This window comes from Schistocerca cancellata, chromosome 6, assembly GCF_023864275.1.
Source record: "Schistocerca cancellata isolate TAMUIC-IGC-003103 chromosome 6, iqSchCanc2.1, whole genome shotgun sequence".
Taxonomy (NCBI): domain Eukaryota; kingdom Metazoa; phylum Arthropoda; class Insecta; order Orthoptera; family Acrididae; genus Schistocerca; species Schistocerca cancellata.
The window spans coordinates 706,690,651-706,709,181 of record NC_064631.1 but is presented as its reverse complement, the minus strand read 5'-3'; the positions used below and the strand labels follow the sequence as shown (position 1 = coordinate 706,709,181).

The 18,531-nt window shown below is 43.6% G+C and overlaps 1 protein-coding gene across 1 annotated transcript in view; it reads left to right on the top strand.

The window, feature by feature from the left end:
* Window positions 1–18,531, top strand: part of LOC126088484 (odorant receptor 4-like) — a 149,984-nt gene that overhangs the window by 112,583 nt on the left and 18,870 nt on the right. The window contains exons 5-7 of the mRNA XM_049906626.1: window positions 2,184–2,286; window positions 11,358–11,459; window positions 17,918–18,073. Coding sequence (XP_049762583.1) covers window positions 2,184–2,286; window positions 11,358–11,459; window positions 17,918–18,073 — 361 coding nt within the window. The remainder of the gene's footprint in view (window positions 1–2,183; window positions 2,287–11,357; window positions 11,460–17,917; window positions 18,074–18,531) is intronic.

Below are 18,531 nucleotides of genomic sequence, written 5' to 3'. Positions count from 1 at the left end.
TTAGACGACACTGCGAAGACCTCGTGGTTTATGCGAGATGGTGCCCGGCCACATCGCACGGCCGACGTCTTTCATTTCCTGAATGAATATTTCGATGATCGTGTGATTGCTTTGGGCTATCCGAAACATACAGGAGGCGGCGTGGATTGGCCTCCCTATTCGCCAGACATGAACCCCTGTAACTTCTTTCTGTGGGGACACTTGAAAGACCAGGTGTACCGCCAGAATCCAGAAACAATTGAACAGCTGAAGCAGTACATCTCATCTGCATGTGAAGCCATTCCGCCAGACACGTTGTCAAAGGTTTCGGGTAATTTCATTCAGAGACTACGCCATATTATTGCTACGCATGGTGGATATGTGGAAAATATCGTACTATAGAGTTTCCCAGACCGCAGCGCCATCTGTTGTTGAAAATTGTAACTACTGTAATTTCGAAAGTTTGTCTGCCTGAAAATGTACTGTTGTCCCAAGCATATTGCAACAAACGGTGTATTTCTATCGCTGCTCGTTTAGTTTTTATTGCAGTTTCAAATATACCGGTCATTTTTGAAACACCCTGTATAAATTACCCGTTCTGATGACTCGCTACGTAGGTGAGATGGCTGCAGTGCCTCTCCAGGGACTACATAAAAACAAGGCATGAATGATGAAGTGCTCAGAGGTTCAACACCTTTCAATATTAGTAAAAATATGGCTGTTTTTAGACGATCTTTCGATGTAAAGCATTGAATTTACGATTTTTCATCATCAATTTTAACCTCGATTTTTTGAAAAACTACGGAGTGTCTCTTTATTTTCACTATAGAATGTCACTGCAAAAGTTGATGAAAATCGGTCATACAGATGTTAGACCCTCCCCTTGTAAGACAAGAGTGATGATGCATTGTCAGAAAAGAATACGAGTACATGTTCTGTGGTACGCTTAACAGATGCATCACAGTGTTGTCCTCTTTCACGCAAAAATTAGGCTATTGCCTGTTCCAGTATTACAGGGGGGGGGGGGGGGGGAGTGGAGTGGAATGTTGCGGAACTGGAAACGTACTCGGAGTTGATGTTCACTGTATAGTGAGCTTCTTGTTGGCAAAAAGTCTAAATTGCAAATTCTGGTGAAATGTGAACCAAATGCAGTGTCACTTCCACCTGTAGTGCAATGGTGCCAGCAATTTGACCGAGGCCACAGCGACGCTGACTGGAAAAAAAAAGCCCATCGACGTCGACCGCAGATGACATTATTCAGGTAGCTGAGGAACTGATTCGTAGCAGTCGGTTGAGAACATTCATACAGCGGTCCTAGATTGGCTCTACCACCAAGGAACGCATTTCTATCGCCGAGGAATTGAATGATTTTTAGAACGTTCCGGTCATTTTCTGCAGAAATTTGGTGACTATCTTGAAAAATAGTGTCATGTATATATGTCACTTTGAATTCACGTGCAGCATTCAAAAAAAGTTGCTTTGACTGGCATAATAATATACAAATTACACGATAGTCCCCTCGAAAGATATTCATTGTACAAAAATGTGCTATAAGTATTATTTGTAGACTATATCCTCAGACCTCTTATACACAACTGTTCAATTATAGGTATCAACTGTGGCTTTGTAGCCCAGTTTTCTTCTTTGTCAATCGTTCAGAATCTAAAAACAACAGCAGTGTTTATGATTTAAACGACCTTCTCTCCTCAAAGATTAGCCTGTTTCTGACACAGAGGAGAAAAGAATATGTCCATAAAGGAAATCAGCGACCTCTCTATTGGATTGAAGATGCTGATATACTTAATAACAAAAATATTATAAAACGAACTGAAACATTATTACTTGACAACAACAACTTTATAAAAGAGTTTATGAATGGACAATATCTCTCTGTTTCTCTCTTTTTGGTGTGTGTGTTTAAATAATCAACTATAGCCTATTTTCATTGAGAAAACATATCATTTTTGCAAGCCAGTTGATGCTTAGCACTCTTTGGTGAGATATCGTGAACATAATCTATGTAACATGAAAATATTTAACTAGCAAACAAATGGAAACGAACTTCCTTGCGCAGACGAATAAAATATAGTTTTTGAAAATGTGAGGTGTAAATGCAATACGAAAATAAGAACTTGTTAGAAGAGTGGAGAGGAACGAAACAGACGCACAGAACGGTTGATGACTCACTAACTGTAATGTTGCAGGTGCGTGCAGCTCCTAAGTGGTATGTTGGGACCCATCCTGCTGGGACAGTTCATCGTCAATATTATCACTATTAGCGCCACCGCTTTCATCGCCATAACGCTGGTAAGAGGCAGTACCGCCATACGATGTTCAGCTCCTCTTCCAACGTCAAATTAATCCTAACTGAACGTAAGAAGCACTGACATGATAAAAAAGCCTAATGCTACACACATATATTACGCAAGAACTCATGGCTGCATCGAGTTGCCTGGAATTACTATAATTTGTGTTTTCATGAATGATATAACTATAGTATAGATTTGGCAAGGCTAGCGACTCGACTAGTTTTTGTTTTATTTTAGGTGGATATATTTTCCTAAATTTGTGAATATCATTTAAGCAAGAGACAAATTGCTTGCATGCCGTTATAGTCTGCCCTTCCTCATTTTACTAAGATTTGAAGCTCCACTTTTCGTTCTTCCGTGTTTGCGGTTTAAAAACTGCGTTGTTTTGTAAATCAGCCTTATGCAAACACAATTAGCTTAGTTTTATATTTACCCAGACATATTTCGACACCAATGTGTCATCTTCTGTTGGTCAAATTTTTATTTCTGTAAAGTACAATGTCACATTTTTTAATATTTTAACTGCTGTAGGCCTAAGAAATACAATATTTGCAATTTGCTTCGTTTGGTTCAGACACTCACCTTAAAATTACATCGCTAACTGAATTGTATTATTATACTTCGATTTTAGTGCTCGTTTTCGTCTTTTTATTTTTTTATCTTTCTTATTTATTTATTTTTTTCTTTGACATCATGCCATTTGCAAACTAGCCATGGAGAAAATTGTTGCGTATTTGGGGAGAGCTATTTCGAGGTTAGAGGTTATGTACGTTTCTGTACTTACATTTTTCGCCCTGTTTCGCCTCCCTGGTTGGTGTCTCAATCAACAGCTATTTAGTACATTGTTTTCACTCAGTTTTTCACAAATTTCCGCTAACTGCTTCACCTTACATGCGCTTACACAAGATGTGGTGAAATGTGACCTATGCAGACACTTCAGACAACACACTCATTAAGAGGTGTTACGTTATTGTCGTTGCTCACTTGTTCATCGTTGGTCTTGTGTTTGTTATGGCGTTGATTTTGAGTATGTATGTGTGTGTGTGTGTGTGTGAGAGAGAGAGAGAGGAGGGGGGGGGGGGGGAGGGAGAGAGAGAGAGGGGGGGAGGGAGATGGAAAGAGGGAAAGTGTTCTATTTTCATTCAGGACTCTCTTTCCGTGTATTATTGCTTTTTGTATGTGGTAGTTCTCTTCTACTGTGAGTTTTTGATAGAGACTGTTGCTTTCTCTGAGTATCTTAAGTTCAGTTTCCATGTTTTTTGGGTGGTGGTTTTCAGGTATTAGATGGTCTGCAAAAGTGGAGTGTGTACTATCACTTCTTAGGGCTCTGAGATGTTCAGTACATCGTTTTGAAATTTCTGCATGTTTGGCCTATGTAGACCGACTGGCATGAATTGCAGGGTAACTATTCAAGCTTTGGAGAATTTGTCTGCAGAGGTGTTCTTAGATCTTAGATTCTTCTGTACTGTGTTATTTGTGCGGAATGATATTTGTAGCCCTTGTTTCTTCAATATGTTTCCCAGCCTGTGGGCGTTTTTGTTACTGTATGTTAGTATGTGCCATGCTGTACTCTTTGTAGGGTGTTCCTGGTATCCTGTGTTTGATTGGATCTTGTGTTCTTGGTTCTCTGTTGTGGCTGGTGGTTTGATGATTGTTTGTTCTCTTTTAATTTTTTAAAAATATTGTTGTTTAGTTTGTTTATAATTTGTGCGTTGTACCCGTTTTCTCTGGCTATTTGGTGTATTAAATGGTTCAAATGACTCTGAGCACTATGGGACTTAACATCTATGGTCATCAGTCCCCTAAACCTAACTAACCTAAGGACATCACACAACACCCAGTCATCACGAGGCAGAGAAAATCCCTGACCCCGACGGGAATCGAACCCGGGAACCCGGGCGTGGGAAGCGAGAACGCTACCGCACGACCACGAGCTGCGGACTTTGGTGTATTATATTTAGTTCCTGTGTGTAGTTGAGTTTGTCCAGTGGAGTTCTGTTGAGCTTGTGTAGCATGTGTGTGAAACTTGAGTGTGCTTGGGGGTGGTTGGAGTTGATGTGAATGGGTGTACTTGTGTCTGTAGGTTTCCTGAAAATACCAAAATTATGTATTTTGTAGATTCCGTGTATGGTAATGCCTAAGAAATTAAGCTTTATTTCCTCTTCTGTCTCAATGGTGAATTTTATTTTTGGATGAACTGTATTTATGTCACTATGTAATTGTTTTATTCGGGTATCTGCTTTGTCAATGAGGCAAATGATGTCATCTATATATCGGTACCAGTATATAATCTTGTACTGTTTTGGGTGTATAGTTTCATTGAATATTTTGTTTTCAATTTGGTTTAGAAATATGTTTGCAAGTAGACCATTGATGGATGAGCCCGTTGGTAGGCCATCTTTTTGCAGATAGAACTCTTGCTTGAAAGCGAAGTAGTTCTGTTGTGTTATAATCTCTAGGGTGGCTTCTATTTCATCTATGTGTGTACTTGTTATGCCCCCTTGATACTGCAGCTGTTTTTAACAATGCAGATTGTTTCTTCTACTGGTTCAAAATGGCTCAAATGGCCCTGAGCACTATGGGACTTTACTTCTGAGGTCATCAGTTCCCTAGAACTTAGAACTACTCAAGCCTAACTAATCTAAGGACATTACACACATCCATGCCCGAGGCAGGATTCGAACCTGCGACCGTAGCGGTCGCGCGGTTCCAGACTTTAGCGTCTAGAACCGCTCGGCCACACCGGCCGGCTCTTCTACGTCTACTGGTACATTTGTGTACATGGATGTGATGTCAAAAGATACCAGGGTTGCTGTTGATTGTATGTTTATTCCTTTTATCTTTTCTATCAGTTCACCGGTATTTTTTAGGTTTCTGTTATCTGTGAAAGTGTATAATTTCTTTTGTAATGTATGTAAGTCTCTAGCTAGGTGGTAAGATGGCGCATTTTTAAAATTAATTATCGGCCTGATTGGACAGTTATTTTTATGTGTCTTTGGTAAACTGTCCTTCCTAATTTATATGCTCATTTAGGATCATTTACGATTCTTAGTCTGTTTCTTGATGGGGTAACTTGGTATCATCAAGGAATATGGGAGGACGTACTTCACGAAAATGTTCGTTGATTAACGCTAGGAGCAATACGTCAACAACCTGTGACTCCTTCTGTAATACCTGTGGCTTTAGTTTGAAGCACGGGTATCGTGCCCATTATAATACTGATCAAAGGTCACTGAAACCCAGCGGAATGGAACGGTATGCACAGCTGACAGGGACAACAAGGGTGCATGCTACATGATTTTCGGTGTGTCCGAATTGCAGCATTTCAGTGTCAAAAGCCATAGCGATTACGTTGAGGACATCTCCCTGACGATTGTGTTTTTATCTCTTCATTCAAATTGCACATTTGCACTTCGATAAGAATAAGGGTAGAACGTGCGATAACACAACATTTGTTTTGGCAAACAGAACTCTGTTAGCGCTGCATGTGCGAACATACATTGTTTCAATCGAGTGTTAAGCTTTTTGCCAACTGATACTTCACTTATGGTTCTTGTAAATCTGGCGACCATAATTGTCTGTTAGCAGTATTGTCTCTTCAGCCATTGGTACCTCTGTAGCCTTTTGGAAAACTCTTGTATATTTGGTGGCCCGCAACCGGTTTTTTTTTTTGGTCATCAGTCTACTGACTGATTTGAAGCGGCCCGCCACGAATTCCTTTCCTGTGCTAACCTCTTCATCTCAGAGTAGCACTTGCAACCTACGTCCTCAATTATTTGCTTGACGTATTCCAAGCTCTGTCTTCCTCTACAGTTTTTGCCCTCTACAGCTCCCTCTAGTACCATGGAAGTCATTCCCTCATGTCTTAGCAGATGTCCTATCATCCTGTCCCTTCTCCTTATCAGTGTTTTCCACATATTCCTTTCCTCTCCGATTCTGTGTAGAACCTCCTCATTCCTTGCCTTATCAATCCACCTAATTTTCAACATTCGTCTATAGCACCACATCTCAAATGCTTCGATTCTCTTCTGTTCCGGTTTTCCCACAGTCCATGTTTTACTACCATACAATGCTGTACTCCAGACGTACATCCTCAGAAATTTCCTCCTCAAATTAAGGCCGGTATTTGATATTAGTAGACTTCTCTTGGCCAGAAATGCCTTTTTTGCCATAGCGAGTCTGCTTTTGATGTCCTCCTTGCTCCGTCCGTCATTGGTTATTTTACTGCCTAGGTAGCAGAATTCCTTAACTTCATTGACTTCGTGATCATCAATCCTGATGTTAAGTTTCTCGCTGTTCTCATTTCTACTACTTCTCATTACCTTCGTCTTTCTCCGATTTACTCTCAAACCATACTGTGTACTCATTAGACTGTTCATTCCATTCAGCAGATCATTTAATTCTTCTTCACTTTCACTCAGGATAGCAATGTCATCAGCGAATCGTAACATTGATATCCTTTCACCTTGTATTTTAATTCCACTCCTGAACCTTTCTTTTATTTCCATCATTGCTTCCTCGATGTACAGATTGAAGAGTAGGGGCGAAAGGCTACAGCCTTGTCTTACACCCTTCTTAATACGAGCACTTCGTTCTTGATCGTCCACTCTTATTATTCCCTCTTGGTTGTTGTACATATTGTATATGACCCGTCTCTCCCTATAGCTTACCCCTACTTTTTTCAGAATCTCGAACAGCTTGCACCATTTTATATTGTCGAACGCTTTTTCCAGGTCGACAAATCCTATGAAAGTGTCTTGATTTTTCCTTAGCCTTGCTTCCATTATTAGCCGTAACGTCAGAATTGCCTCTCTCGTCCCTTTACTTTTCCTAAGGCCAAACTGCTCGTCACCTAACGCATTCTCAATTTTCTTTTCCATTCTTCTGTATATTATTCTTGTAAGCAGCTTCGACGCATCAGCTGTTAAGCTGATTGTGCGATAATTCTCGCACTTGTCAGCTCTTGCCGTCTTCGGAATTGTGTGGATGATGCTTTTCCGAAAGTCAGATGGTATATCGCCAGACTCATATATTCTATACACCAACGTGAATAGTCGTTTTCTTGCCACTTCCCCCAATGATTTGAGAAATTCTGATGGAATGTTATCTATCCCTTCTGCCTTATTTGACCGTAAGTCCTCCAAAGCTCTTTTAAATTCCGATTTTAATACTGGATCCCCTATGTCTTCTAAATCGACTCCTGTTTCTTCTTCTATCACATCAGACAAACCTTCACCCTCATAGAGGCTTTCAATGTATTCTTTCCACCTATCTGCTCTCTCCTCTGCATTTAACAGTGGAATTCCCGTTGCACTCTTAATGTTACCACCGTTGCTTTTAATGTGACCAAAGGTTGTTTTGACTTTCCTGTATGCTGAGTCTGTCCTTCCGACAATCATATCTTTTTCGATGTCTTCACATTTTTCATGCAGCCATTTCGTCTTATCTTCCCTGCACTTCCTATTTATTCCATTCCTCAGCGGCCTGTATTTCTGTATTCCTGATTTTCCCGGAACATGTTTGTACTTCCTCCTTTCATCAATCAACTGAAGTATTTCTTCTGTTACCCATGGTTTCTTCGTAGCTACCTTCTTTGTACCTATGTTTTCCTTCCCAACTTCTGTGGTGGCCCTTTTTAGAGATGTCCATTCCTCTTCAACTGTACTGCCTACTGCACTATTCCTTATTGCTGTATCTATAGCGTTAGAGAACTTCAGCTGGTAAGTATTTATAAAAAACATCTTGCTGTTCACCATGAACTGCATGTAAAATATTTTATCGGCAGACCTGAATTTGGGCATAGAACCCATCCTCAGGGCCATCTAAAACAAACAAAGAACTGTATGCATATCGATGTTTTAGATATCTGTATGTAAACGACGTGTATCGGTATGTTTTAAGTATGATATGCATACAACAGTTTATTTTCCATCTGTGTCAGATGCCATTGACGAGGGGTTCTGTATCCGAACGCTGATCTGGTAAATATTTTACATGCAGCTCATGGCGCACAGCACTGTGTGTTTTAAAATATCTGTAGCCTTTTGACTGTCTGACCTGCAACCATCGGTTGTAAACAGATACAGAGTTTCATTTTGATTGGTGGTAAAACAGATATGTCTTCATATTTTAAAATCATTTTTATTATGTTTTAGCTGTTAGAGCTGGAGTGCTTCCCTCGTTGGAACACCTTTCTTTAATTTACCACCTTATGTAAGTTACGTAAAATTATTACGAGGGGCGTTCCAAATTGATTTACACTTTATTTTTTTCTATCATTAATGGTGCACGATTTGACTTGTTATTTCACTTGCGAGTTTGTACGAGTAGTATTTCGGTCTAAGCGTAGGTGACAGGAAAACCACTAGAGGCGTAATCTCCGCACAGTACAGCCCATTTTCCTAAGTGAGCGGACAACATGGAGTGTGATCATCAAGGAGAGCGCTGGACGACATGGTTTCTGTGGGAGGAGGGCGCGAGCACTGTGATTGTTGGCAGTGTGTGGAGAGTGTGCACTGTCACGAAAAGTCCTCTCGCAATACTATAACGCTCGTCGCCGTAGGAGTCGGAAAGCCATTGTCTGCCATCGCTGAGACAGAATTCCAGCTACTGCCACACCCACCGTTATTCTCCTGTCTTGGCCCCTTCAACTTCCGTAGGCCCTCCTCGAACCATTTTTCTGCAGCCTTCCGCACCCTCCGCAGGACAGCTGCTTGTAGTTCTTGGAAGTCTACTAATTTATGTCCGAGCAGAGATTTCTTCATAGCTGCAAACAGGTGGTAATCGAAAAAGGCCAAGTCAGGAGAATACAGTGAATAAGGCAGTACCAGGAACTCCATTTTTGCGACGGCAGTCATGGTTTCCCGAATCGCTGTCGTGTTTCAAGAGCACGTTTTGTGATGGTGCACACTCTTCACACACTGCCACCAATCGCCCATTAATATCGGCAGTGCTTACATTCTCCTTGCACAGAAACCACCTCATCCAGCACTGTTCTTGATGGTCAGACTGTAACCTCCCCCTCACTTACCGACCTTAATGACAGTGAAAAATTAAACCGCCTGTACCTAATTGAAATTTGGGAAAAGCAATCGTCACCGAAGTTAATTTGTCGGTAAAGAGGGAGGAAAGGGTTACATCTAAATGAAACGAAAAATGCAAATGAAACTGGTGGAAATTAATTTTGAAAAGGGGTAAACTTAATAAAGAAAGTAAATGTGCGGCCGTTACGTTAACAATTAACTAGCGGTAATTAGATATTTCAGATTTGGGGGAAATTACGGTCGCCAGTCCTAAGGACAATTACTATAGTAACCGAAAAAGAAAGGTTATTGCACATATAATTAGCACTAAAAGCGTGGCAACTGAAGGTTGACATGTGTTGTGTGAAAACTGTAAGTTTGTCAAAAGCAATAAATTTCGCTACACTCTGACTTAATTTAGCAAAAGAATTAATAAAACCGGAAAAATCGAAAGTTAATTTAGTGACTGAAGTTAATAGTGAGCTTTCTTTCTGAAGCACATCGAAATTCAGTCAAATACGGTTAGTCTTGGACTACCTCAACAATCATTTCAAAAGCTACTTGAATCTACGCAATTTAGAAATAAGAGATTTAACTTTGAACTTGAATTAAATGATTCTGAACAATTAACAATAGTAAAATTTAGTACGTACCAAGCTGAGCTGCAGTCACAGGTAAGCTAAAAGACGGTAACATAACTCGCACTCTTAATTTGTGCGTGTGTAATCTAAATATTGTAGCCAGCTATGAATACCTTAACTGAACTTTGAAATTAAAGCAGTGAAATCGAATGATGCTGGCGTTTGAATTTCAACGACACTCGGGTTCATTCAGGAAAAGGAAGGGACCCTGCTTGGTAATGCAATTGGGACAATGAGCAACAAAGGTTCATGCTACGTTGCTGTAATTTAGTTATGAAAATGGAACAGTTTGAAAAGCTGAGGTCTGCCATACAGTTCTAAAACTTTACGTGCTTCCAGTCTTCCTTGTTGGTTGATTGAAAGTTTGAAGCCGTCGATCGAGGAGGTGGCGACAGTCACTCATTGTCGGCCGTCGCTGTTGCAGAAGCTGGATGTTGGCGCGCCTTCTTCTCGACACGGTCACCAGGCGAAACGGGCTCTTGATGTGCGCCAGCTAATGCTTCCCGTCCGCGACACCGTGTCAGAAACTATCATAGCAAGTCGAGCGCAATTACATGCTGCCCAAGCCCGAAAGCGCGGCAACTCGCGGGAGCGTCACACAACACACCTGCTCCACTGCACTCCACGCAGACTGTCCCTCTTCCCGCGCTCCACGCGACAGAGTTAACACTACCAAAGATCCTAAACACTCTGGTTCTCCACACGACCTATCGATGTATTCGTTCGATAGCATAGTTTTCCCTAGGCAAGACCCAGCGTAAAAGTACAAATAATATTTACAAAACAACCAATTATACATCGACATAAATGCATATATATATATATATATATATATATATATATATATATATATATATATATACAAATAGTAAAACAATTACAATATATAAAGACACAGAAATGTCATATCTTGAAGTAACAAAACAAGGAAAAAAAAATTATAGTACAATGGATGGAAATAGGAGAAGATGCATTTCCGGCGTTACAAGACTATATGTTGTCCGCTAAGCTGGGAAAATTGGCTTTGCTGTGTAGGATTTACGCTTATAGTGATTATCCTGCACCTAGAGTTAGACGGAAGTACTAAGTACTTCCAACTGTAATGATGTGTGAAATGGCGCACCGGGAATGGTGGAAAAAAAAGTGTAAGTCAATACTCAACGACACTCGCAGTAAAATGTTTCCACTTTTATATTTACTTGAAATATGTGTCTTTTCGATAATAAATTTCCATCGTTTCCGGACAAGAGTTCTCCATCTCAAACTGAAGTACTTGCAATTCTCAATTTTTCATGGAATTTCGTATAATCATCATAGAAACACACTGAAATGGCTAATTAGCTCTTCTAATAAATTAGATGAAGCGTGCACAGCTGTGGAGCATAACAGTAACGTGTTGCTTTCAGAAAGCGGACTCTGCGTGGATCTTCAAGTACGGCTCCTACCTGTTCGCCATCGCAGTTCAGCTGTTGCTGTACTGCTGGTTCGGAAACGACATCGTTACAGAGGTGCGTGCCGTCTGCTGGCTTTACCCGTTTCGTGTTTTCATTCTTTTGCTATCCCTATGAACTCAGATTCTCCATCCGTTGGATTGGGGTGTGTTGCTACCATAGGGGTTCTGATGTACCGTCAAAGAGGCTCGAAATATTGGAAATTCTTTATGTTACTTACGTCTTTCTAGCACTAGTAGCAACTACTAATGAGCAACTACTACTGCGCTATCAAAATATTGTCATCGTTATCTTTAATGTTGCCCAAGTAGAAAAACATACTTTGGGTATAACTATTTGAGATAGATGATGAGCCGGCCTGGGCGGCCGAGCGGTTCTAGGCGCTTCAGTCTGGAACCGCGCGACCGCTACGGTCGCAGGTTCGAATCCTGCCTCGGGCATGGATGTGTGTGATGTCCTTAGGTTAGTTACGTTTAAGTAGTTCTAAGTTCTAGGGGAATGATGTCAGAAGTTAAGTCCCATAGTGCTCAGAGCCATTTGAACCATTTTGAAGATAGATGATGAAAAGTATCCAAACATCGTTAGTAGACATCAATAGGATATGTGATCATTCTTCGCCTTAATGATGTCTTTAACTCGGCAGGGGATACTTTCAATGAAAGGCCTGTGGGGGGAATGGCACCCATCCTTTATCTAGAACTGAAATCCGAAGAGGTAATGATGTTAAACGCTAAGGTCTGGAACGAAGTCGACTTTCTAACTCAATCCAAAAGCATTAGATGGGCTTGAGGGCGAGGCTCTGCGCAGGCCAGTCCGTTTTAGGAACGTTGTTCACCATAAACGATTGCATCACAGATACAAACATCGTCCCTGGGCTGTTCTTCCATTATATACAGTACATACGTAGATAATACTCTAAACTGCGTTCATATCCTCCTGCATTTAACATTTTCTTGAATGCTGTCAGAGGACCACACCCAAAGCATGAAAGAGTACCCCATGCCGTAAGACCAGCTCCTCCATACTTCACTGTTGGCACTAAACACGGCGGCGCGAACGTTCTCTGGGCAAACCCTTCCATCGGATTGTCACAGGGCATAGCGTTATCCATGACTCCAAATCACTCGCTTCCAGTCATCCACTGTGCAATGTCGTCGCTCCTTCCACCACCTCGAGCGTCACTTAGCAGTGGCTACAGAAGTGAGCGGCTTACGAGGAGCTTCTCGGCCATTGTACCAACTCTTTAAACTATCTGTGCACAACTATTGTGATAGAATTTTGGAACTCAAGAGTGATTTCTTCCTCTGATCTCGTGCAATTTATTTTTACAAACGTCTGCATTGCTTGACGATCCCTGCCTGTCAGTACACGAGCCCTACCTGATCTTGATCTAGCTGCGGGTGCGACTCCGTGTTTCCACTTCTCAGTCATATCACCAAAAGTCAACTTGGAAAGCCTTAGAAGGGCAGAAACGTCCCTGTTGGATTTGATATCCAATCACTTGTCCAGGCTCGAGGTCACTGAGCTCTCCTAACCGATCCATTCCGCCTTTACTGCTTCTCTATCGAGAACACAATATTCCCCCTTCTCCTTTTATGCTGGCGGTCCGCTTCTTGTGAGTTATAGTTCTCAATGTCGGACTGCAAAGCAGTGCCGGGATACTTTTCATCAGATACTGTGCGATGAAATGAAATGCTGGTCTAGCCGCGAAAGAATGGACTAATATACCATGTCCAAAAGCCAGCAAGCAAAATCTTTCACCTAAGAATCAGCAGAATATCACAGGTGGGGGGTTGTAACTGTCCATCCTTTGTATGAATTCTTGATGTCCGTTCTTTCGGACACTCGCAGCTGTGATACGCATTATGTAAATGGAAGGTGGAGGGGGAGAAAGGTAAGGAAAGGGAAGGAACTAAGGATACCAGTTGCATCGGGACTTCACCCAGAAACCGCAGCAGGCAATGGCGTTAACCAATGTACCACTCGCACATAGTGCTTGTCACAATTGCGCGAACTATCTCGACACGCTGGCCGACCGACCCACATTCCCACTAGCACCACCCATCTGCAGTCCCAGACCGTGTCTTCCATGCTTGCTAATTTTAGATTCCCACTGGAGACCGAACATAAATGTGCATCCACACTTAAGGTTGTGGATTGACTGGCCATCGAGGTCAATCAGTTCACCTCGATGGGCAATGGACCAGCAACCTTCAGTGCGGATGCACATTTACGTTCGACCTCCGGCAAGAATTTGAAATTAGCGAGAATATACACTACTGGTCACTAAAATTGCTACACCAAGAAGAAATGCAGATGCTAAACCGCTATTCATTGGACAAATATATTATACTAGAACTGACATGTGATTACATTTTCACGCAGTTTGGGCGCGTAGATCCTGAGAAATCAGTACCCAGAACAACCACCTCTTGCCGTAATACCGGCCTTGATACGCCTGGGCATTGAATCAAACAGAGCTTGGATGGCGTGTACAGGTACAGCTGCCCATGCAGCTTCAACACGATACCACAGTTCATCAAGGGTAGTCACTGGCGTATTGTGACTAGCCAGTTGCTCGGACACCATTGACCACACGTTTTCAGTTGTTGAGAGATCTGGAGAATGCGCTGGCCAGGGCAGCAGTCGAACATTTTCTGTATTCAGAAAGGCCCGTACAGGACCTGCGACATGCGGTCGTGCATTATCGTGCTGAAATGTAGGTTTCGCAGGGATCGAATGAAGGGTAGAGCCACGGGTCGTAACACATCTGAAATGTAACGTCCAGTGTTCAAAGTGCCGTCACTTTGAACAAGAGGTGACCGAGACGTGTAACCAATGGCACCCCATACCATCACGCTGGGTGATACGCCAGTATGGAGATGACGAATACATGCTTCCAATGTGCGTTCACCGCGATGTCGCCAAACATTGACGCGACCATCATGATGCTGTAAACAGAACCTGGATTCACCCGAAAAAATGACGTTCGTGCACCCAGGTTCGTCGTTGAGTACACCATCGCAAGGGCTCCTGTCTGCTAACAGTCATTGGATCTCGACCAACGCGAGCAGCAATGTCGCGATACGATAAACCGCAATCGCGATAGGCTACAATCCGACCTTTATCAAAGTCGGAAACGTGATGGTACGCATTTCTTCTCCTTATACTAGGCATCACAACAACATTGTTAAGGCTTCCGTGGCCACTTGTTGACAAACCGCCTATTGGCTTCTGTCTCGGGTTCTCCGGCCGACGTTCACCTAATGATTTTTCTGACGTTTCGCCAGCACAAGTGGCTGGCATCGTCAAAGCTTCACCCTCCATTGCCGGTGGTGAACTGAAGCCGAGCTCGCGGCCGCAGACTATATGTACCTGGCGCGCCAACGTCCGAGGGCTTCTCCGCGGTCATTTCCGGTGCGGTTCTCCTCTTGCTACCTGCGACGGTCGTTCGCTGCAGTACGGGAAGCCAGGATCCGTTTACCTTAAGGCTTTCCTCTTTCTTGTTGAAACTGTTCGCGTGTTTTTGTATTTCTACAGCTTCTCTGAACAAGCGCGTGTGATATTGCTTCTCTACAGCCAGAACTTCCGTGTCGGCGAATTTTATCACGTGGTCAGTCTCATTCAGTGCGTGCTCTGCCACAGCCGATTTCTCCACCTGCCCCAACCTGCAATGTCGCTTATGCTCTGGTGTTAATTGATCGTCCAGTCATTCCGACATAAACTTTTCCGCATGTGCATGGTATACGGTATATTCCCGACATTGCAAGTGGGTCTCTTTTCTCCTTCGCCAATCTAAGACACTCTTTCATCTTTCTTGTCGGTTTGAAAATCGTCTTTACGCCATGTTTGCGCAATATACGGCCGATTCTGTCCGTCACTCTGGGAATGTATGGCAGAAAGGCCGTACCCGACATTTCTTTTTCTGGTTCCTTACTTCGCCGAGTGTTTGGCTCTGTTACACTTCTAATGTAATTTGTGGAGTACCCATTGCTCCTCAGAACAGTTTCCACGTGTTGCATTTCTCGTTTGAGGTGTTGCGGCTCACATATTCGTCCTGCTCTCGTTACGAGCGTACTAATCATGCCTCTTTTCTGGCTCGGGTGGTGGTTTGACAGTTTGTGCAGGTATCGGTCCGTGTGTGTCGGTTTTCGATACACGCTGTGTCCCAGGTTTTCGCCTCCCCTTGTCACCAGCACATCTAGAAATGGCAGTTTCTTGTCCTTTTCTACTTCCATGGTAAATGTTATGTTGGCATGGAGGCTGTTCAAGTGTCTTAGGAAGTCATCGAGCTGTTCTTCACCATGGCTCCACACCACGAAAGTATCATCGACGTACCTGTACCACACCTTAGGTTGGACGTTGGCGCGCCAGGTACATATAGTCTGCGGCCGCGAGCTCGGCTCCAGTTCACCACCGGCAATGGAGGGTGAAGCTTTGACGATGCCAGCCACTCGTGCTGGCGAAACGTCAGAAAAATCATTAGATGAACGTCGGCCGAAGAACCCGAGACAGAAGCCAATAGGCAGTTTGTCATCACAACAACGTTTCACCAGGCAACGGCGGTCAACTGCCGTTTGTGTATGAGAAATCGGTTGGAAACTTTCCTCATGTGAGCACGTTGTAGGTGTCGCCACCTGCGCCAATCTTGTGTGAATGCTCTGAAAAGCTTATTTTCGTATCACAGCATCTTCTTCCTGTCGGTTAAATTTCGCGTCTCTAGCACGTCATCTTCGTGGTGTAGCAATTTTAATGGCCAGTAGTGTAGGACAGGAACAGGAACCGCGGATAGATGGCGCTAGGTGGGAATGTTGGTCAGCCGGGCAACGTGCCGAGATAGTTAGCGCAATTGCGACAAACACTATGTGCGAGTGGTACAGTGCTTAGCACAACTGCCTAGCAAGTGAGAGATCCAAGGTTCGACTTCTGGTCTGATACACATTTCCTCTCCCCACCGCTGACTCCGCATAAATTCCCGATGCAACTGATATCATTAGTTCCTTTCCTTTCTCTCCCCCTCCACCTGCCACTTACGAGGTGCATTCAAGTTCTAAGGCCTCCGATTTTTTTTCTGCGGACTGGAAAGAGATAGAAACATGCGCATTGTTTTAAAATGAGGCCGCGTTCATTGTCAATACGTCCCAGAGATGGCAGCACCGTACGGCAGATGGAATTTTACCGCCAGCGGCGAGAATGAGAACTGTTTTAAATAGTTAAAATGGCGACGTTTTCCTTTCTTGAACAGCGTGCAATCATTCGTTGTCTGAATTTGCGTGGTGTGAAACCAATTGAAATTCATCGACAGTTGAAGGAGACATGTGGTATTGGAGTTATGGATGTGTCGAAAATGCGTTCATGGGTGCGACAGTTTAATGAAGGCAGAACATCGTGTGACAACAAACCGAAACAACCTTGGGCTCGCACAAGCCGGTCTGACGACATGATCGAGAAAGTGGAGAGAATTGTTTTGGGGGATCGCCGAATGACTGTTGAACAGATTGCCTCCAGAGTTGGCATCTCTGTGGGTTCTGTGCACACAATCCTGCATGACGACCTGAAAATGCGAAAAGTGTCATCCAGGTGGGTGCCACGAATGCTGACGGACGACCACACGGCTGCCCGTGTGGCATGTTGCCAAGCAATGTTGACGTGCAAGGACAGCATGAATGGGACTTTCTTTTCGTCGGTTGTGACAATGGATGAGACCTGGATGCCATTTTTCAATCCAGAAACAAAGCGCCAGTCTGCTCAATGGAAGCACACAGATTCACCGCCACCAAAAAAATTTCGGGTAACCGCCAGTGCTGAAAAAATGATGGTGTCCATGTTCCGGGACAGCGAGGGCGTAATCCTTACCCATTGCGTTCCAAAGGGCACTATGGTAACAGGTGCATCGTACGAAAATGTTTTGAAGAACAAATGCCTTCCTGCACTGCACCAAAAACGTCCGGGAAGGGCTGCGCGTGTGCTGTTCACCAAGGCAACGGACCCGCACATCGAGCTAACGTTACGCAACAATTTCTTCGTGATAACAACTTTGAAGTGATTCCTCATGCCCCCTACTCACCTGACCTGGCTCCTAGTGACTTTTGGCTTTTTCCAACAATGAAAGACACTCTCCGTGGCCGCACATTCACCAGCCGTGCTGCTATTGCCTCAGCGATTTTTCAGTGGTCAAAACAGACTCCTAAAGAAGCCTTCGCCGCTGCCATGGAATCATGGCGTCAGCACTGTGAAAAATGTGTACGTCTGCAGGGCGATTACGTCGAGAAGTAACGCCAGTTGCATCGATTACGGGTGAAGAGTTAATTAGAAAAAAAATCGGAGGCCTTAGAACTTGAATGCACCTCGTACATAATTTCCATTTTTTTTCTCTTTCCGCCTTCTCCAATTCCCGATTATGGTTATTACCTTGTCGATGAGTTTGTAAACAGCCTGCGCGGTGCAGCAGTGTCTATTACAAAAGCAGAGTGTGCGCAGCGCGACGCGTTAGGATTATGTATGTTTGCCGGCAGAGCGAGCGCCTGCAGATGTCGGCGTACAGCAGCCAGTGGACGTCGGCGTCGCCGCGCTTCCGCAAGGAGCTGCGGCTGCTGCTGTGCCGCGCCCACCGGCCGCTCCGGCTCACCGCCAGCAAGTTCTACACCATCTCCAGGGAGACCTTCCTCGCGGTGGGTAGCGCTCTCCCACCTCGCCAGCGGCCAGCGCCACAGCCGCGCTAGAACACGTTCTTTTGTTTCTATTAAGTGACAGTTTCGGCTAATATCCGGTATACAAAGGGATTAGAGACATTAGCTGCCAGTGGAGATTGATTTATCAAGTTGAAAATCTGTGTCGGACCGGGAATCGAACCCGCGTCTCCCATTTAGCACTCAGATGCTCTGACCACAACGCTGTCCAGACACGGTAGTCACCCCAAATGCACGCACTACCCTAGCACAACTCCCCTCAGATCCAAATTCTCAGCTTACCCTCAGGCTTCAAGAAGAATATAATAATACCAATCCCAATGAAAGCAGGTGTCGACAGATGTGGAAATTACCGAACTATCAGTTTAATAAGTCACGGTTGCAAAATACTAACGCCGATTCTTTACAGACGACTGGAAAAACTGGTAGAGGCCGGCCTC